The sequence below is a fragment of the Rutilus rutilus genome (genome assembly GCF_951802725.1).
Source record: "Rutilus rutilus genome assembly, chromosome: 16".
Classification (NCBI taxonomy): domain Eukaryota; kingdom Metazoa; phylum Chordata; class Actinopteri; order Cypriniformes; family Leuciscidae; genus Rutilus; species Rutilus rutilus.
Window position 1 is genome coordinate 35,430,191 of NC_140224.1, and position 22,688 is coordinate 35,452,878.

The 22,688-nt window shown below is 38.7% G+C and overlaps 2 protein-coding genes across 2 annotated transcripts in view; both read right to left on the minus strand.

Moving 5' to 3' along the window:
- LOC311306292 (uncharacterized protein) overlaps nt 1-22,688 on the minus strand; it is a gene marked incomplete at both ends in the record, with an annotated part of 48,803 nt that overhangs the window by 21,511 nt on the left and 4,604 nt on the right. The gene's annotated exons all lie outside the window — the stretch shown is intronic.
- On the minus strand, nt 350-21,961 carry LOC311305925 (alpha-tectorin-like). The gene is made up of 27 exons (XM_084433960.1): nt 21,645-21,961; nt 21,458-21,547; nt 16,732-17,112; nt 16,573-16,656; nt 16,087-16,229; nt 15,626-15,904; nt 15,408-15,503; nt 15,170-15,323; nt 14,753-15,006; nt 13,805-13,951; nt 13,139-13,718; nt 12,436-13,019; nt 11,772-12,336; nt 11,059-11,663; nt 10,425-10,980; nt 10,051-10,256; nt 9,594-9,803; nt 8,892-9,080; nt 6,477-6,766; nt 5,708-5,979; nt 4,991-5,110; nt 4,685-4,869; nt 3,390-3,550; nt 2,976-3,221; nt 2,625-2,787; nt 1,314-1,416; nt 350-1,208 (listed from the first exon to the last, which is right to left on the minus strand). Exons 1-27 carry the CDS (start codon nt 21,940-21,942, stop codon nt 1,105-1,107), a joined length of 7,065 nt encoding a protein of 2,354 aa, XP_084290086.1. The 5' UTR covers nt 21,943-21,961; the 3' UTR covers nt 350-1,104.

Sequence of the window (22,688 nt, forward strand, 5' to 3'; positions counted from 1 at the left end):
CAGTTATTAATATTACGCTCTCGATCGAGGACAGTGTCAGAGGACTGCCTGAATGTGAACTTGCTCTCTGTCCTACTGGCTCTTTAACTTCATTTTCTCTTCACCTTCTATAACTAAAAAACTAGTACAATAAAATAAAATAAAATTGTAATCTGAACACTGACTGAACTTCACCACATCTTGCTTTCTGGAAAGAACAATTCAACTGAACAATTCTTCAAAGCCTTTAGAATTAAAAGTAAAATAGCAAGACTCTTCTCATGCATATTCTCTTGCATATTGTCATAACTTCACAATAGAAAATAAGTAAAACGATTGCAAAGATAGTAGTAAAAAGATAGCACTATGATCATTAAACATTCTCATACTTTTACTGAAAGAAAAAAAAATACAAAAGGAAAAGGCCAACCATCCATTTTTTTTCTTCTTTTTTCTTTTTCTTATTTACCTTTTGGATCATTAAGACCCTTTTCATACATGCCTTATAATAATTACCTGAATAAAATATTAAACATTTTTAAAGAAAATAAATGAGAATTACTCTCTAAAATCAAGGACCACAATGGAAATAAATGAATGCAACTTTATTGTGTTATCCTTGAGCAATAATGCGCAACGCAGTTGTATTGCTACTTTTTATGTCAAATAAACTCAAACAAAGAATATTTTGTTGCATGAATGTCTGAACATGCAATATATCAAAGGAAAGAACAGACCCTCTGCTTTAAAAAGAAGATGAAGAAGAAGTAGAAGAAGAAGAAGAAGAAGAAACTTTGCATTTTAAACAAAAAGAAAATCACGTTTTTGTCAAAGACAGAATCTGGATCGGAATCAAAACGTAGATGGAGTAGATCGAGTCCATCAACACTTCCAAAGCTTCACAGTCCTATAGCTCGTCCTGGGTCGACATTTCATTCAGTAACATTAGGCACTTTTGATCTATGTATTAATGTAGTAACAATTCATGCAAATTATTGAACAATAAATCTATTATGCTACATCAAATAACAGGTATGAAATAAAGAAACATTTAGAAACCCAAAACCAGTGTGGCCAATTAAAATGGCATTAAACAATATGCATGTAAAATGTTGTGGGATTAAGCTAAAAGTGTGTCAGGACACTCATCAGAGGAACAAGTATCAGCATCAGAGAACCACACAGACAAGAAGCCTCAGATACCTTCACTTGTTCTGGGACCCACTTATCTGTGAACAGGGGATATAATGAAATGCAGTGAAATATAATGTATTCACAATATACACCAACAGAAACCTTTATTTACAAATGATTAAAATAAATTAAATGTTCACCTGTGTTCCCTGCAGACAACACCAGAGGACCCATGGATATGGAAGCACTGTCATGGAAGTCCAGAGACCTGCCCTCTCTCCGGTGGTGTCCAGAGGCACAGTTCTAATAGAGAAAAGAGCAAAATCTGTGTGAATCCCTGTTAAATATCACTGAACAACAAGATAAAGGAGAGCACAATGTCTCCAGAAGAGGGCAGCCTTGAACATTAAGGTCCAGATTTACTAACAGATAGAGCCAGCACAAAACCTCGTTTGACATTTCTAATTTATTGTCATTTTGACGTTTTTTTAAGTGACGCTCTGGCCTCTGTAGTTGTACCTATGTCCCCTCCTACTTTGTATGTGCACGGCATCTATCTATTAGGTAAAAAGTATGAGCATGGCTGTGTACTGAAGCTCTGTGTCATCATGGTGTCAGAAGTCTGTCAAGAACAGATAAAAAGGAAAGAATGGCATCATCACAGTTCGATCACCCCAAGATCGCTGGGATCATCCTAGTTCATCCCAAACATCACCTACAGAACTCAGGGCTGCTAAGCAGACTTTAATAACTGGGCAGTGCACTACTAGACAAGGCAGAGTTGTGAAGCCTCCTGACAGGCTCTGCTTGTAGTCAAGGAAAGGCGTAGTAAAGACACCTTGTGGAAGTGAGGTGCTAGTAACCTCTCCTTCCTAGTTACACCAGTTCATTGTTGAGATAGATTGTGTCATTGACTAAGTTGCATACAATATGTGCTAATGTTTCTTTATTATTATTTGGATGTGCAAGTTTTATGCAAATTCCAGAGTTAAAGTAAACAGCTGTATGTATATAATGTTTACAATATCTGCATATGTATGTAAAGTGATTATGTTTGCATTCTTGTTTCATACTTAGGAGGGAAGATGTAATGTATTGTCATTTTGACATATCAGTGGCTCTGCTTTTTTGCACCCCTACACAAATCTTCACTCCTCTGAATAGATTGCATTGGTTATTATGTAAATTAACTGACTGCATCCGTGTTCTTTAGTGTGTCTCACACTTATTTGACCTGTTTAGTAAATCTGGCCCTAAACCTTAAAATATACCAACCTTATTTATATTAGAGTTTGATCAATAAGGGTTTATAAACTGCAGATTCATAAACCTTTACATTTACCCATCAAATGTTACTATAGATACTCCATATATATACACAGACAGGGACATTGGCTATTAGATTGATGTTCAGCACATACATTGAAAAATTATTTCACAACTACAGTACTAAAGCTACTCTTGAAAATGTATCACAAATTTATGAGCTATGAGAGGTTTTGTAAACTCACCATTGAGCAGCGATTGCTTGACAGAAGGCAAAGGTGAACAGCACAGTGCAGGTAAAGCTTAGTGGAGTTTGCAGTGAAGATAAACATCCTGAAGGAGAAACGGCTGGATGTCGAGACGCCGTTCTGCAGCAGCTTCACTGTGTCGTCATGTGGATTGGGACACCTGAGAATATTGATAATGACAAATTCTGTTTCAGAAAAAAACTGTTTCAAATGATCTCATGCTTTAGTTCTGAAATACTGAAAGACAAAGCATGTAAGGCTATGCTAAAAGTTAAATGATTATTTATTCAAATGTTACATTGAGTAAAAGCTAAAGGCTTAAAAAAATAGAAAGAAGCCCTGCTTTACTCTGAAAGGATGAGATCCCAGCGGAGGCTGTAATCAGGATCATTCACAGGTGTAGCCCAACACGTGTCCATCACCAGGGCAAACTGGCGGCTGTCGACCCCCTCAACACGAACTTCCACATGCATCTCCTGGTTGAGCTCTGCATCCACACTACCAGTGAAGGGCCGGGTAAACTCATCATCCTCATATGGAATCATCCGGACCAGATATCTGCCTTCACCAGCGGGAAGAGTCTTGTTCACAATGCTGTTGAAATAATGGATATATCTGTGTTAAAACCTCTTTGTTTTATGGGTAAAATTCTGCTTTAGGAGTAGCATATATTAAACACAAACACACAATATTCAGTTTTGGTAAACTACTCCTTTAATAACAGTAGTGTTGCTGAAACCAGAATTTGTATTTGACTCGCACCTCTCCAGTGGGTTGATTTCCACATTCATGGAAAGTGTTTGTGATTGAGGATAAGCACAGCTGAAAGAAAGCTTCAGGATTTTCTCTCTGCTGATGATGAGATCTTCTGACCTCGGTGTCCCCAGAATAAAGTTATCATAGATGAAGTGGGTGCTGTTAGCCTGTGGACAACAAATATAACATTTTGTATTTTAGCCTAAATTGAATTCAAGGTATTTAAAAAGGCAGCAGTCATTTGCACTACAGCAGTATTTTCTTTGCACTAAGTAAAAAAAAGTAGTTAGATGCTATTTATACTTCGTGCAAATAGTGGCATTTACTATTTGAATCTTAGGGTATTGTAGTAATAATTATTAATGATGCTACCTTACTGGGACATTACTTGTCTCTGTCCCTAAAGCCCACACTACACCTTCCCCTGACCCTATCATATTGAATCTGCTGATCAGTAAAGGTCCTCGAAGGTCCAGGAAGGGAGCCATGGTTTTGAGTGTGGTAATAAGAGCTGCACGTGTCGAGTCAATGTCTCAGCCTGTCGGATCAACGCGAAGACACAATATCCAATTTAAATTATAGGCCAATTAAAGACCTGGGTGGAGTTAAGGCCCTTGCACACTGAGTGCAAAATTCGCATCCGAAATTTTCGCACGTTAAAAAATAAATACAAATAAATGTTTTGTCAATCACGCTTGCACACTGTCTTCAAAACTTTCATCCGTCATAAAATAATTCGGATCAGGTTCGATTTTCTGTGTTTTCGCATCTGTAGCAAGCATTTTGAATGGTGTTTTGACAATTCAGAGCCACCGAATCACGAACACGAAAAAAAGCATACGAAAAATTCGGACTCAGTGTGCAAGGACCATTAGTGTAAACAGCCTCTGCCGAGCTATGCACTTGGAGTAAATAGAAACCTTTTTGTTTTGTAACTCAACATCATACATATCATTAAAAACTACAAAGCCCAAAATGTATGTCAACGGCAAATTAATTGTGAAGAATGTGGGCATAAGTTCCAGTGTCTTTTGTGGCATTATGTGGTGTATATGTTGTGGTGTACTGTATCCTTCCCCTTTGAATCTCTTTGAGACTTTGAGAAGTCTATAGGGAGGTCTGTTTGGGACCTTCCTTTGGTTGTTACAGATTGATTATTCAGTGCCCTTACAGACCTTTCTACAGACTTCTCAAAGTCTAAAAGAGATTCCCCAAGTGGTCAGATAAACTTCTGTTGGTTCTATCAGACACTACAAATATTTAGATTGTGTACTGAATAGATTATACATAGTTAAACCTACCAGAAGATTTGTACCACAGATGTGTTCATCGTTATCAAAATGGAATTCCACTCTGCCATTCCGGACCGTTCCTTTGCAGCTGGGATCATTGAGGTGTAAGACATCAGCTGGAAAACCAGCCTCAAAGAGCTGACAGCGAGACACAGATATGGAGCCAGAGCTGCTTTCACAGGTTTCTGAGAACTCTGAGAGGGGATAAAAAGACAAAAGATTGTCAGAATTGTTAAAAAAGAAAAAGGCAACTAATGACGAAAAAAAAAATATATATATATATTTATATTTGTTTTTTTGTTGAATGATACCAACCAAAAGAGTTAGGTTGTGGTCTGGGTTGGTCATCGTTACATAAACAGCCATAAACACCATTTTTCTTCCCACACCATTCATCCTCAGAGCAGCTGAGTTCAGAACAGCGATCTCTCACATCTAAGAGGAAAAGCACAGATAGATGAACTACAACACAAAGACACTGAGTCATGTTAACAGAATCAGAGCTTAAAATTCTGGTCCCCTGAACATTGCTCTGTCTTCCTCAAGTTAATAAATTATTCTTTCTAGTGGAATCAATGGGTCATTTAATTTTTAATAATTTCCTCTGAGATCCACAGATAGTACACTTTCCATCCACCTGACCATAATAATTACATTTGGGGGGGGGGTTAATGTGTAGCAACGGTTACATTGCCAAGTCCAATATCGGTACTGCTGGCTCATTGTGACATGCAGTTTTGGGCAGTAGCATTGCTAAAAAATAGCCTAATGGTAGTGCTGCTATTTTTTAAAATCATAGCTATTAAAATCATAGTCAGTTAGTCAATTAATCTTGTTTTTAAATTGTCATTCTTTTCTATTAGTTTAGAAAAATCAGTTAAAGGTTAGATCAAAATCAACTCATTCATCCTCTGAATAATTTGGAACCAGTTTCTCTAAAAACAGTAACAGCAAACTTGAATCCTATAGACCCCCCAACGCTGGTGACAAAAATCACAAAATAATCTGTGCTGAAATGTGATTTTGACTTACCGCACCGGAGACCCGAGCGCCATTCTGGGATCTGTGTCTCCAAGATGGCACAAGCTGTCTCATAGGCCTCAACAGCTGAACATAGCATGCCATTTGCACGTGTGTAGAGACACAGATCATACACACAAGAGTAGAAGTAAGGTGCCGGGTCAACATGAAGATGGCAGTTCTGGAAGGGGCCAGTGGTGTTGGTGATGATACTACAGAGATCAGAATACCTCTGCCTGTGTGGACACTCATCAACATTACCGGTCTGGTCTCTGGCACCACAGCTGAAGAATACAAGGAAACTTCAGGTCAATTATATGCTTATACTATTTCATCAGAGAGATTTTAATTTGAGAACTCAACACAATACTAAAAGTAAACAAAATAAAAGTAGTAAAATTGAACATTAGCATGAAATAAATATTTGGAAGCCATTCTCTCTATCTCTTTATTTGTAAATGCAAATGTTAAATGTATGCAGTGTTTCATTCTGTCAGCAGCAAATAATTACATTTCACTCCATGCATTCGATAGAGGCTTTAATAGCAAATGATTTACATTGCTTTCAAGACATACATTTTATCAGTTCATCTATTCCCTGGGAATCAAATGATGGCCTTGCATTGATAGTGCCATGCCCTATTGTTTGAGCTGCAAGAACTCCACAAATCACATTAAACTATTTCCCTGTCCACCACTCCATCAAAACAAACCTGAGACACATTTTTGGATCACAAACAACCAGGTAAAAATGACAGTCCTAAAGTCTTGCGGTTCTTACCCTGGAATGCTGGTGTCTGATTTCCAGCTGTGGCCAAAGGAAATGTCATCAGAAGCGAGTTCTCCACTGGGCAGCACTTTGTCATCCGCAGGGTTACCATTGAAATTTCCACACATTCCACATAGAGATCCAGAGAATCTTTCACTCACTCTGACTAGAAGGCTGCTATGTCCATCAAAATGGACAATGAATTCATTGAATGCATTTAGAATTACAAATCCCTGATCCTCATGTACCTCTACAAGATCATTGATTTGATAGACTGGTGTGTCAATAGCATTTCCATCAACCTGGAGGAGAATCAGAAAATTTCAACATAAGAAAAGAGACAAAAAGTGAAATATGTATTTATATTGGCATCAATTAAAGGTACAATATGTAACTTTTTTGCTTTAAAAATAGCACAAATCACTATATCTATCTTATATTTTTTTTTTAGTTGTGTACTTACATTATCCCGACTGTTTCCAACAACTTTCAAACTAGGAGAAATTTGTAATTTAATTCGAAGACACGTTTAATTAGTCCCGTTTCTTTATTTCCGTTTTGTTGCCGTCAATGGCATCATATCCGCATTATCCCTGGTTTCCGTTCGTACTGCCATAGCAGTGGGGAAAATTGACACAGACGCTATCTATCTATCTATCTCTATCTATCTATCTATCTATCTATCTATCTATCTATCTATCTATCTATCTATCTATCTATCTATCTATCTATCTATCTATCTATCTATCTATCTGTCACATAGTTGACAGGGAGGGTAATGGTTTGTAAAAGTTAAAAAATGTTAACATAAGATATCTCTTTAAAAAAATAAATAAACATATTTAAATCTTTTTAAAATTGACTTTTGCAAATAACCTTTGTTAAATGTATAGAAGTATTTGTTAATATTAATGGACCAGAGCTTAAATAGTTTTATTTTTTAACTAACAACTAAAAAAAGATTTATAAATACTAACCAATATATATATAAATTTTAAATGGGCTTTTTTTATGAGAAGTTTTTATTTCTATGATGCATTTATTGGAGAGAATAATCCTGTCAGACGCACCACTGCTGTGAACGCGCGTTCACGTAAACACAATTTAAACAATGTATTATTCAATACATTACTGCTATATAATTATATATTAAGTTGCTCAAGCAAGTGGTAAAATATTTAACCATGTACTTATATTAAAATCTTTTGTATTTAAATTTTAATACAATAAATCTTGCATGTCACAAAGAACTTGTTTTTCCACCTCCACGAACAAGACGAGTGTTGTTCATTATGTCGCCTTGTTGAGGTAAATTGTAGTTTTCCTTGCTTTAACTCAGTCTTAAAGTGAAAAAAAGTAGTAATTAATTAAATAAATTTATGGTGAGATTACTACATTTTATTTAATTAATCGCACTTATGGTGAAATTACTACATTTTCAGGTCAATCGGTGGTGTTCATTTTGACCACGAAACATGCGCTGTCACTTTAATTCAGCGTTTGCAGCACAGCAGAAATAGACTCGGTGCAGAAACGATCTCTGCACTGCTGTATACGCACCGCAACTGGAACAGATCGATCATCGACGGACTGCATCCTCGTGCAGTGTGAAAGCTCTGTTAACATGGGTACGGAAAAAAAATACTCACCGCAAACGAAATATATGTGAAACGGGCGTTAGACTTGGAGCAGGAGAGCTACTCCGGCTGCTACTCGCAGTAGAGCGAGTGTTGCCATCTTCAGTTCAGCGACACATTTCCAGCCGCGCGCTCTCTGTCCGCTAGTGCTCAACTGTATGTGACGCAAGTGTTTGTTTGTGTGTGAGTGTGCGCACTCATTGGGATAATTGTAAACACAGACAGAAAAGACATGCCATCGTGGAAATAAGATAAATAACATATTACTTAAGGGCCATTTAGGGTTTTTTTTTATAAAATAACAAATTGTAATCTGTCGCTATAAAGAAAATCAAATCAAATTTACTTGACCTCCAAGGGGGGCGGGGGGAGCCGTTAGGAGGGCGGGGCGCCCCCCTTATATAATGGTAGGGGAAACACTGCGCTGCGTTACCTAACAAGTTTAATTTGTCTAATAAACTGACCTGTAAGTAGTAATTCTGCACTTGCGTGTAGTTCGGTAGAATGAAATGTCCATATTCCTTTTATATCCGCGGGACTCGTGTCGCGTGTGGAGCTGATAGCGGTCTTTTAGCAATCCCGAACTGCTTCATATCACAGTCATGATAAAAACATCGATGTATTTACTCATCCATAAACATTATTAGATTGGTCGGCTTGACGTTGACGACAAGATCCATAATTCTTAGCAAGTGTTGCGTCATCAAACTACGCCTTTGTTATTGTAAGAGGTTAGCGACCCCTAGCGGCAAAAAAAAATTACATAGTGTACGTTTAAAGTGTAACTTACCTTTACTCTCCTGTTCTGCCCAATACTGATGTGCATATGTTGTTCATGCTGAGACAACCAAACATCCACTGCAGACACAAATGACACCACCATGTTCCCCCGGTGCCTGTTGGTGGCCACCACACGGAACTGCAGATCACTGTCCGTAACATTACCACAGGTCTGGGCAATCTCATACGAACACGTGCCCTGGTAAGATTAACACAATACACTTACCTCCGGTTTCACAGACAAGGCTTAAGCCTAGTCCCAGACTAAATGCATGTTTGAGCTGTTTTAACTGAAAGCAACTTGCACTGACATTTCATAAAATATGTCAGTGTCATTGTTTTGACTCAAGATACACACACTAATGTTTTTTTCTAAGGCAAGTTTATAAAAGCTACTTAAATGTCCTAATTAAACTAAAGCCTAATTCTGGCTTAATCTAAGCCTTGTCTGTGAAACCAGGCCATAGTCTTCATTATTTCTTTCACTTTATTTACATAAATATCTTGTAAGACATTGCATAAATTCATAAATATATGAATATTCTTCGATTTATGAAGTCCATTTAAAATCCAACCCTGTTTAGATACTCTAAAACCAATAACCATCCTTAGAATAACCTTTTTTTTTGTTAGTTTTTTAATTTGTCTACTGGGACACAAAACAACAGTTAAGGTAATTGTCTGCAAAAAACAGCAGTTTACCAGTTTATACCTGAAAGTGGGCCACAGCCCCATCAAAGGTGATGTAGTGGGGGTCGCCCCAGACTGTGCATGTGGACATTGGACTGAAGCAGTCACGACGTCCATTTCTGACCGCACACTCCATGGCCGCTGGGCAGAAAGATGCAGTGCAGCGTAGATCATTTGGAGCAAAACACTGACAGCGTTGGGAGCATGTTGAATCCCAGAACTGGTCACCAATCTACAAAATCAACAATGACAACAAACTTTACATTTCCATAACATAATATCAGTGAGTATTTTTACAAAAATAAATAAATCATGGTATCACCATGTAGTTTTTAGGAGTGAATGTAAACGCAAGTATTATGATGATACCATCTTTGTACCATGGCAATACCACAGTTGTTTGAGCTGATGTATGTTGCCCTTATCCAGTGCCCTGTATAATAAGTCTTAACATAAAAACATGATGTTTTAATCCTCACATGATAGTAGAATCCATCATATAAGCAGCCACATTGTTCCACTGGTACACAGAGTCCTCCACTCCTCACAAATCCCTCATCACAGAAACAACCTTCTGAGCATGTGTGTTCACAACTAGCATCGATGCTGCTGGCGCACGTGTGGCCACAGTCTGTTCCACACACCTCATAATGACTGTTTGGGATGTTTGATGAGCAGTCCATGACTGGCAATGTAACAACAAAAGTATGTACATGAAACATAAATGTTACTAATAATATGTATAAAATATTTGAGATTAAATGAAAACACCTTGAATAAGGGAAATAAATAAACATTTAGTTTAATTGCACTGGTCTTTTTAAAAATCTCATCCACATCTTCAGTCACTTACCACACGATGCAAGTTCTCTCCAGGGGTAGACCATGGCATTGACAGATTGACAAGCACTCACATAGGATTGGACAGAGCGACACAAAACATCGTTATGGTTCCCAGAGATGCACACATCAAACACACAGTTATCAAAGTAGGCTTGTGGATCTACAGAACCATGACAGAAGCTAAAGGGGCCCTGATTGTCTCTGATGATCCCACACAAGGCTTGAGTTGTGCTCTCATCTTGGCACAAAGGACAATGGTCCCCACAGCCATGATTGCATGACATGTCATCTTCAACCATCCATTCTGCCCCAAACTTATCTGCTGAAGGTGCCAGAGCACCTGAAGGAGTGAGGAAGTCATCCTCCGGGTGGCCATTAAAGTTACCACAGATGCCACACATAATTCCACTGTAGTCTGCTGGCACAACAATGTTTACCACCCAGGAACCACCATAAACGACACTGAAACCAAAGTCAGTTGAGACATAGACAAACTGTCCTGTGGAGTAGACAGACACTCGACCAGAGTCAAGATAGACAGGGAGGTTTCTGATCTCTTCATCAACCTAATTGAAGAAAAAGTTGAGCTTGTTTATTCAACCATTCTTATCAATAATTACATTGATTACAGTGGACTTGCTTACCTTAACAGAAGAATAACCGTTCATATCCTGTGACATGTGAACAAGATGCCCAGAGACATTGACAAAAACTTCAACAGTTATTGACACAGGCCATCCATTCCATGCTTCATTTCTTGCTTCCACTTGGAAGTGTGGTAGTCCACGAGTATCATTACATACTGTGGCCAGCACATATCGGCATGTGCCTTGAAAGTCAAAGTAGGTTCCATCAAAGGACTTATAATGTGGATCTCCAGCAGCATAACAGCTACCATGTGGACGAGGATGGCAGGCATACTCCCCCTCCACCACACTGCAGATTTCTTGGTCACTGCAAGATGATGGTGTGCAACGGACATTTCCAGTGATTCCATCACAGACACACTGGAACTGGCACTCTTCACCATGCCAGAACTGCTCTCCAGGCTGCCGATAGCGGCCATGATAGTGGCAGCCGCAACCAGTGGGGGGAACACAGTGATCTCCATCCAGCACTAGTCCATCATTGCACTGGCATCCCCCCTGGCATGGCAGAGCGCACTGGAAGGGAAACGAGAGGCTAGGGCAGGACGCAGGACAGGATGTGCCACACAGTTCAAAATGGGTATTTGCTGGACAGTTGGGATCTGGGATAATTAAAACAAAACGGGATGGAAAAGGCAATGAATGATCAGAATTTTGAAGAAGATATATACTTTTAATTCTGAAATCTTATCACATCACAAGATACTAACCGCAGTGGGTGATGGTCCTCCACTCTCCAACTGCAATGCCATTCTGTTGGCAGTGTAGTGTGTACCCTCGCAGGGCTTCACATAGAGCCTCCCTGGCACCCTCCGTCCGCTCCAGCATCTGAATGCAGTCTTCAATCCGCTGCCAAGGGTCTAGTGTTCTTCTGCACTCAGCAAATGGTCCATCGTTCATTGCCATGATGCTGCAGAGTTCACTGAACTCGCTTCTGTTCTGATAAAGTCCTGGTTCCCAAATGTCAGCTGGGTCCTCACAGTGGGTTGATAGGGATCCGTCACGCCAACTATCTGCAAATAGCTGGGAGTCATCCAGCAGGACCCCATCTGGGCTGTAGAATTCATCATTAGTGTTTCCATTTAAGTTCCCACACAGACCTCCAAGTGTACCGTTGTAAGTGGTTGGAGCCGTGATTCGGACAATGTGCGGCCAGTCAGCTCTAACGGTCACTCCAAAGTTTGTCTCCAACACAAAACCCTTCACACTACTGTGATAGATGTGGATCTGACTGGAACCAACACTGATGGGAAGGCCAACCATCTGTCCATCCACCTGAGGACAATATAAAAGTTAATTGATCTAGCATATTAGTTTTAAATAATTTAGTTAAACTGCTCCAAATAAATGACATGCTAAGATTCTTTAGCTAACCTGTACATTGCTACCTTCTCCCAATTCAATGGAAACATGAGTTCCTCCTGCCTCAAAATTCAGGAACCTGGAAAAGTCTTGAAGGCCTCTGGGTACTTTCTCCACTGTCAAAACAAAGTATGGTAGCTGGGATGGCCCCATCACTCTTGCAAGGGTCAGTCCACAAGCTCCTGGGTATCTGAAAGTTTGTCCATCAAATGTGTGGTATGAACCCAGGCCTTCAACCGAACAGGTAGCATAACTGATGGGTCGGCAGCCCCTCACACCATTATGGAGTCCACACACCTCTGCTGGACCACACTGGTGCTGATAGCAGACCATTGACCTTCTACTGCAAACACATTGTCTCCCACAGTCCTCGTCCAACACTACTGACTGTCCTTCAGAGTAATAGAAGCCCTCAAATGTGCAACCACAGTTCACTTCAGGCACACATTGTCCAGCACTGAGGATGTACCCATCATCACAAATACAGCTCTCTTGATTGGGCAAGGGGCAGTATATTGGGGCAGCTGGGTTACTGCAAGTTGCAGGGCAGCTTGTTCCATGAGACTCAAAATGACTGCGCTCAGGGCATAAGATTTCTGGAAATGGAAAGCAGAAATAAGAATATGCATCAAACTCTGGATTTTTTACTTTGCACAAATATTTCAGTTATATTAAGCTGATTGCCAGACTTACTTATAATAAAGATGGCACTTACCACAAAAGCCTGGTTGTCTCCACTGTCCAAGTTGTACACCCTGCTGTTGGCATTGAGCAGAATACACATTGAGAGCCTGGCAAAGAATAGGCTGGTAACCTCCTCCTAAGCAAAGATCATAGACACAGTTCTCTATGTAGGTCTGTGGTGAAAACACAGAATGGCAAGATGCAAAAGGCCCCGAAACATCTCCCAGGATTCCACAGTGATTTGTGTCACTGTAAAGGCTCATTTCACTGCTGGTACAAACCGCACAAGCGAGACCTGTGCACCTGACATCATGGCATTCAGGATCGGTGTCCCCCTCTACCTTCCAAGAGTTGGCAAAATCAACATCTGAGCTCAAGATCTCTCCAGAGACTGAACGGAAGTCATCTCCAGGATGTAGGTTATAGTTCCCACACAGACCACATGTGGCATTCTGGTAGTCATAAGGTACAGAGATGGTGACATAGCTATATGCATCATAGGTCACTAGGAGACCAAAATCTGTGCTGATGGCCAAGGAAAACCCTGACTGATAGACTTGGATGGATCCATTGTGGAGGGTGAATGGTGTTGCTAGAAAGGTCCCATTAACCTTGACAATGTTGATAAAAAAGAAATTAGGAAGATGGATGGATGGCTGAACTCAACTCAACACTACAGCAATACAGTGATTATTACCTTTGCCTCATAATAGTGATCTTTGACCAATTCAATTTCTTCATTATAGACAAATACTCTGACCATCCGAGTCCATGACACATGAGTACTACCCCGATGCTCATTTTTCCCCTCAATGCGATAGTACGGCAAACCATTTCCACAAGCCTAAACAATGACAAAAATTCAGAATAAGTAAAAGATTTTTTTTTTTTTTTATTCTGTTCTACAATAAATGGAAACCCATAGCACCATTACTATAGCCTGGCAAGCCAGACCTACATCAAGATGTTGGGTCTGGCAACTCTCCATAGACACGGCTCAATCCGTGGGGCGGGATAAACGGCTGTCTTTCAAATTCCCTCTGCACGCAATAGGACAGCGCTTCAACCAACCAGTATGAGGCGCCGTCTAGGGCTTAAATCAAACTTCATTCACGCACACATATATGAAACGCTTGCATACACATATACTAAGTAGTCACACATACATGTACACTGCTGAATGCTCAAACTAATACATATGAAATGCACAACGTCACACAAGTCGCTCACGCACACACACGCAAACTCTACACACACGAGACGCACATACTCATCTGAGACACGAACACACACACAAACTCAGATGAGTATGTGTGCGGAGAGTTCCGCGCGTCTCGTGTGTTACTGTTAGTACTACTTAGTATATGTGTATGCAAGCGTTTCATATATGTGTGCGTGAATGAAGTTTGATTTAAGCCCTAGACGGCGTCTCATAAAACCAGAACGTTCTCCAGCAGCAGCCGCCATTCTCTGTCGTCATTATGCTAAGCCCGCCCCGCCTACTCTATACACGATGTGATTGGCCTGACCCAATTTAGGTTTGTGCAGCTCGAAAGTCAAAGGAGAGTTGCTAGACTGCCCTGGCTGCAAAATACATTTTGCTGCCGCTAGGGTGCGTCTAGATTTCTAGGCTACCATTACTAACCTCTGACAGAACATATGTGCAGGTTCCTTGAAAGTGAAATATCTGATTGTCAAAGGTGTAGTAGTGAGGATCACCCGAGATGGTGCATGTTTGTCTCTGAATGTTCTGACAAGAGTATTGGAAAGCAGCTGGACGACAAGCTTGGGAATAAGTACAGGACTCAAAGCTGCACTGGATGCCACTTCTGGTGCAGGAGCATCTCTGCTGACAGGTGGAATCACTCCAGAAGGAGTCTCCCAGCTGCACTGGAAAACCTATAACAAAGAGTTTATGGATGTAAACACCAAAAGTAATGTGCACCAAAACTGGAAGGCTTCACCTATGGCTCACTAGCATGATATAATTACATTTGAATAAGTCATTCATAGTCTTCCAGAAATTAGCAAATATTTCATGCAATCAGAAAAGCAGTTTTACCATTAAATTGACAACCACGTGTTCCATGATCTGTTCTGAAGGCCCATCTGCCTGGCACATTGACATTGCTGCTGTATGGTAGGCTTGTGATGTCATTCTGGAGTGATCCAGTAATTGAGAAATGGTGACTTGAGTCGATGGTGTCATAACCAGCCTAATGATAAGGAAGACATTCAGATTTCTGATTATTTAGTAATAAACAGTTCAATACATCATATCAATGTCATCTTGTGCCTACCTGTACATATCGTTGAGTTGGAGCGATTGCACCGTAGTTCATTACAACAAATGAGAGATGGCCATTTGTAATCAAAACCACTTGAAATGATGTTTCCTTAAAAAAGACAAATAATAATAATAAAAAAATTTTAGTGAAGCAAGAAAACATGTTGGATACGATTTTTATTTTTAAATGGGCACATGACGGTCTCCATGGTATCAAATTGTTCTACTTACTGTTCCTGAATTGGAGAAGTATGCAACTCTATCCCATGTTGCAACAAAGACCCATGAAGCAGAGAAACTCAAGTCAGGGAAGTATTGGTTTATGTCTTGGGTCGCCTGTGTAAGGACACTGCCAGAGGTGTACTGTTGATATGAGATAACACCATTCCAACGGTTGTCAATATCTGTCCAGAATGGAGCAATGAGGTCTTTCCCTCCATAAGCTGGGAACTGGTATGAAGAGTAGCTGGACCATGCCCCGTCAAAAGTCAAGTGTCCATTGTTGTTAACCTGAAATAGAAGAGGTATTATTATCATGTGGAGGATACTTATAAAATATGCAAAATTATTTGCAACAGTATTTTAAACAGCAGTGATGGTCATTTTCCCATTTACCTTTTCTCAAAGAGAGTTTATAGACATATGTATTAGACACTCATAATCCAATATCCTTTCATATCAGATTGACTTACATAAATTTGGTTGTATGTTTGCCCAAAAAATATAAATGGCTGCTGGAGGTATATAACAGATGAACTTCCATCATCAATGCGTCCATTTACTGAGTCTCCAGTTCCAAATGGATAAAATCGGCTCGTAATATTGATGCCATTGTCTGAGAGAAAAACAAAACAGTATTGAACATTTATTAGTAATACCATAGTCATCATTTTTAAATTTCATTTACCTTAATGTTCCCATCATAATATTTGCAATCTATGCATAATGAAATACATCTGATACAGCATTATGACCTAAATCTGCATGGCTGTGATTACCTTTGACCTCTTGCCTATGGCTGAATCACTTTAATATGATAACATAATATAATATAATATCCTATATAGCTTTATAAATTATTTAAAATTATTTACATGCATCACAAACCCATAACATTAATCTGATTTGCTGATGCCAATCAATAATCCTCCATATTGTAACACAATACATCATATTACCAGTCGTAGTGTCCATGGTTGTAGTTTCTGTTGTGGTTGTCTCTGGCGTGACAGTAGTAGTGGTAGTGTTTATGTTGCTTGAATCTGAAATAAATTATAATTATTAGATTAAAAAAGAAACAAATTATCTCTTACATAAACACATGTGAATATATTTACCTGCACAATATGCCAAACTGCAGGCAGTTGGGCTCACAAACTCATAGACATAATAATCTCCTGGACAGGCTTTGACTTTAATGGGATTGGACTGAAAAGCGCAGCAGTTATTGCTCCAGTGACCGCAGACATCTCGAGTGACCACACCATCCTCAACTGTTGGATGTCCTCCGTTCAGCCACAGTGGAGCATGAGTGCCACAACTATACTCATCAACACATGTGTCTGGCATCTGAACGCTCTGATCCTGAATGAAGAGACGGTACCAGCCGTTCCAGCTGACCCAAGTGTCACACATTATTTGAGAGGAATGTTGATTGTTGGTGGCTCTCCATGAATCATCCAGGATATTGTAGTTGTAGCAGGGGTCAACAGGGGGAGCTGTTGTCATGGAAATATTAAAAATATATATTTTGCGGAATGAATAAATTAATGTTTTTTATGTGTATTTTTTGTAGTGGTTATGTTATGAAACAGTTTACTCTCTTTACTTAAGCTCACTGTTTCATTTACATTTTAAGCTGAAGCTGAAGACAATTTGTCGTGAGCTTTCAGAACAACTTCTTTTATCTAGCTGACAAAACGAGATAAAAACAGCCAAATCTGAGTATTACAAGCAAATGGACTTCAAGAAGTCAGTGATTTCAAAACACTCTTTTCCACTTATTTGCAAAAACATCATTCTCACGTGGTGGTGGTCTGCAGACTCTTGATTGAAAATGAAAATTTTGTTTGTTCTTTCAACTTTAAAACGTTTTATTTTTATTTATTTTATCAATTGACAGCACTTATAAAGTGCTATATTTTTTTTTTTTTAGCCATAAGTGCTGTTAATGGATTAAAAAAATAACTAGATTAATCACATTTTTTTCTGTGATTAATCACGATTAAAAACACTTATGTTTTTATACATTTTTTACATATTTTATAATGTAATAATTCCACAGTTAATCTCCAAGTTATATTGAATTACAGCCATTCAACAGTGTAATTGAAAGCAACCAGTTTTGTTTTACAATTATTAGGCTTAAAAAAAAAAAGACAAATTTTTATTTAAGTGAACTTAAAACAATCCTCACATAAACCAATAATAAATGTCTTATTTACCTCTGCCCTTCCTACCTGTCTAACAGATAGGACATTTACAGAAATTGAATAAAGTTATCAAACAGTCTGCATTGCATAAATTATAAATTAAATATAGACTAATCCTTATTAAAGCTACAAAAGTTATTTAGTCAAGAGCAGTGAGCAATGATCTTTGTTCTTTGATTAACTTTAAAGGGTTAGTTCACCCAAAAATGAAAATTCTATCAGTAATTACTCTCCCTCATGTTGTTCAACTATTCATCTCTTCATTTTCTTCTGTGTGAGCCTGAGTGAGTTCACGTAGTGTAACAGCGCAGCGCTTCTGGGTTGTACGTCAGAACGTAGGCTCACTACTGGCCAACACTGGTCATGTGTGTGATGCTGGCCAATAGTGAGCCTACGTTCTGTTAGTAACCGAGTACGTTCTGACGTACAACCCAGAAGCGCTGCGCTGTTACACTACGTGAACTCACTCAGGCCCACCCAGAAGAAAATGAAGAGTTGAATAAAGTCGTTATCTTTGGGGGTTTTTGCGCACAAAAAGTATTCTCGTTGCTTGATAAACTTAAGGTTGAGCCACTGTAGTCACTTGGCTTATTTTAACGATGTCTAATTTGTGTTCCGAAGATGAACGAAAGTCGGTAACGCTTTAGATTACAGCCCGGAAAGTACTGCGTAATTAAAATGAAAGTACAGTGTAACTTTCGGTAATTACAGTGTACCTATAAAGTACTTACGTGTAAGTATAGGGGAACAATATGTAAAGTCTTGGGAATAAAGGTGTAACAACCAGGAAAATACTGCGTTATTAAAACGAAATTACAGTGTAACTTTCGGTAATTACAGTGTACCTATAAAGTGCGTACGTGTAAGTATAGAGGAATAATATGTAAAGTTTTGGGAATAAAGGGGTAACAACCAGGAAAATAACAAATTATTTAGGCAAATTATTTAGACTGTAAGTATTCCATGTAGTTACAGGGTAAGTATGACATTGCGGGCTGTAAATTAAAGTGGTGCTTCTTACCCTCTTGTTTCATGTAGTTACAGGGTAAGTACAATAAAAACACATGTATTATTTAGGCAAATTATTTAGACTGTAAGTATTCCATGTAGTTACAGGGTAAGTATGACATTGCGGGCTGTAAATTAAAGTGGTGCTTCTTACCCTCTTATTTCATGTAGTTACAGGGTAAGTATGACATTGCGGGCTGTAAATTAAAGTGGTGCTTCTTACCCTCTTATTTCATGTAGTTACAGGGTAAGTATGACATTGCGGGCTGTAAATTAAAGTGGTGCTTCTTACCCTCTTATTTCATGTAGTTACAGGGTAAGTATGACATTGCGGGCTGTAAATTAAAGTGGTGCTTCTTACCCTCTTGTTCCATGTAGTTACAGGGTAAGTATGACATTGCGGGCTGTAAATTAAAGTGGTGTTTCTTACCCTCTTATTTCATGTAGTTACAGGGTAAGTATGACATTGCGGGCTGTAAATTAAAGTGGTGCTTCTTACCCTCTTGTTTCATGTAGTTACAGGGTAAGTACAATAAAAACACATGTACACACACAATCTGACATCACTTGGAAAACCTTTATTTGAAAAACAACTTATTTCAAAACAGATTTACAACATATTACACTTCTTATTTATTTAATTTATTATCATTTTTTTTAAATCAACTTTTCATTTCAAATTCTAAAGTCCTGACATAGAGTAGCATGTTTTGTCCTTTTTTGTTTCTCTTGCATGGCTTCCTCCTCCTCTTGGTCCTCCTCTTCTTTTTCTATCGTTCCACTGATTAGCCTAATCTTAAGGAGTCTTTTTCTATTCTGTATTATGTATTAAAAGAAAATACAGTACACCCAGAAATGTTCTCATAATTTACTCATCTTTTCGCTACCGACCAACTTTCACCAGCGAGTGCATGAGAGTCGGCTTCATAGGGGCGGCTTGAATGGCTTCGCGTTTGGTGAAGCTTAGCGTTCATTGCATTCTCGCGGGAGTTTGATGTGAAACGTGCGCGAGAACTGGTGTCTCTGTTCTTCTGCATGGTTTGTTTTTCATTATTATTATCTGTTATTGTTTGTATTTTGTTGTGAGCAATAATAAAAACATAAAAAAAATAATAATAATTCAACATTGGTTTTTCGGTGCGCTTACGTCACGCTTTAAGCCTCTGTTATACTCCAGTTTGGACGCGTACACGACAGCTGCGCACAGCTCGGACGCGGACAACTTGTATTTATACTTTCTCTCAACCCTCTCATGAACGCGCAGGTGACAGTTGGTCGGAAGCGATAGTCTACAGTTTAAAAATTTTAAATATTTGGTATTTTTCTTACAAACGCTTATCGTTTCACTTCAGAAGAAGAGGAACAAGATGAGGAGGAAACCAAGCAAGAGAAACAAAGTGCTGTAAATCCGTTTTGAAATAAGTTGTTTTTCAAATAAAGTTTTCCGAGTGATATCAGATTGTGTGTGTGTACATGTGTTTTTATTGTACTTACCCTGTAACTACATGAAACAAGAGGGTAAGAAACACCACTTTAATTTACAGCCCGCAATGTCATACTTAACCTGTAACTACACGGAACAAGAGGGTAAGAAACACCACTTTAATTTACAGCCCGCAATGTCATACTTAACCTGTAACTACACGGAACAAGAGGGTAAGAAACACCACTTTAATTTACAGCCCGCAATTTCATACTTACCCTGTAACTACATGGAACAAGAGTATATTTTCCCAGCATTTAAAAAAAAAAAAAGTTGCAATAGTTTTACTTGCCTTGAAACTTAATCAGTGCACCTTTGCAATAATAACAAATTAGCCTATAAATGCACTGATATGTACCCCGTAATTTAAAAAAAGCCTTTATGTATTTTTATACACTATTATTACAAAAAGGTGCAGTGTATGTACTCGCTAAATTGCTCCCAAGATTCTAAAATACTTAGTCTAAATAATTTGCCTAAATAATTTGTTATTTTCCTGGTTGTTACCCCTTTATTCCCAAAACTTTACATATTATTCCCCTATACTTACACGTATGCACTTTATAGGTACACTGTAATTACCGAAAGTTACACTGAAATTTCGTTTTAATAACGCAGTATTTTCCTGGTTGTTACACCTTTATTCCCAAGACTTTACATATTGTTCCCCTATACTTACACGTAAGTACTTTATAGGTACACTGTAATTACCGAAAGTTACACTGTACTTTCATTTTAATTACGCAGTACTTTCCGGGCTGTAATCTAAAGCGTTACCCGAAAGTCTTACGGGATTGGAACAACATGAGGGAGAGTAATTACTGACAGAATTTTCATTACTGGGTGAACTAACCCTTTAAGCCAGAGTAATTCAGGTCTAGTTTTGTGAGATACTGTCTATCACTTTGTCTAGAAATGCATTCTGTTTACATTTAAATATATACAGTAGAGTTTGCATAATCATTTGTGAGCTGTATTGCTTTTTACTAATGTGATTTTTGTAAATATTTTCTGCAGAAATTAATTTAGCTATGAATTTACTTAATGTGATAAACAGGAACATTTCAAGAGATCACGTTTAATAAAAATACATGTCCAAAAAGATGCTCAAGAGAGTTTATGAAGGAAGCAAGACTTTACCAGTGGTTGTGATTGGTGGAGTAATGGATTCTATGGATGGGATCGTCTCTGTTGTTGTAGACGCTGATGAGTTGGACTGACTTGAGGCTTCTGGTATTAGGAACATTTTATATTAACAACAATCATTTAAATTCACTTCAAACAATATCCAGAAAAGTAAATGGCTGAAAATCATAAAAGTGCTCACCAACACAGTAAGCTCCACAAGTCATTGGCTTGACAAACTCATAAACATAGTAATTTCCTGGACAGGCTTTGACTCTTATAGGGTGGGATGTGTAGTCACAGCAGCCGTTCCACCATGAGGAGACACAGACCTGACGGGTGACCACTCCATCTTCCAGCTGTGGGTGAGGACCGCTGAGCGACAGTGGTTCATAAGTGCCACACATGTACTGATTTACACATGATTCTGGCATCTGAGCATTTTCACCATTGTAGAACATCCTGTACCAGCCATTCCACTCCACATTATAATCACACATACTATAGTAGTTATAGTTATTATAGTAAGAGTTGTCTGTGGCTCTCCAAGGCTCGTCCAGACTGGTATAGTTGTAGCAGGGGTCGACACTTGGGGTGGAGAAAGGCACTATTAAGGAAAAAATAGAAAGAGAACATTATATATTGCAGATTAAATAAATTCAAATGAATAATATGAATATAAATCAATATAATTCATGACAAGCATGTCAGATATAAAGATGAATGAATGTACCTGCACAATATACAGGATCTGGGATTGAAAGAGTTGGTCTGGTAAATTTGTAGACATAATAATTTCCTGGACAAGTTTTGACTTGGATCGGGTCGGATCTGTAGCGACTGCACTGATAATCACGGGAGCCGTAAACTTCACGAGTAACAACTCCATCTTCTAGCCGAGGATGAGAGCCACCAAGCCACAGAGAACTATAACCTCCACATGACATGTAATAAAAACACCACTCAGGCATCTGAGCACTTGATCCATTAATGAAGAGTCGATACCAGCCATCCCATTCTACACGAGTGTCATCATGATCAGATATGAATCCATAATTAGACCAGTAATTGAGTGTGCTTCTCCAGTAGTTGTCGAGCATGTTGTAGTTATTACACGGGTCATAATCTGTTAGTGAGAGATGATGAGACCAACACAAACAAGTTATATTAGAATGATGATCTTCACAAGTGCAAATATGAATCAGTGAAACACTGTAATAATCATGAGATTCATAAACCATTTTAG

Bases quoted from the DNA above. Each gene is read 5' to 3' on its own strand.
- LOC311305925 (XM_084433960.1), bottom strand. From the start codon at position 21,942: ATGTGTGATTATAATGTGGAGTGGAATGGCTGGTACAGGATGTTCTAC. The intron at 9,081-9,593 runs GTATAAACTGGT...TAATCTTACCAG, and splicing joins GGGCTGTGGCCCACTTTCAG to GGCACGTGTTCGTATGAGAT. The intron at 4,870-4,990 runs GTTGGTATCATT...ATCCCCTCTCAG, and splicing joins ACCACAACCTAACTCTTTTG to AGTTCTCAGAAACCTGTGAA.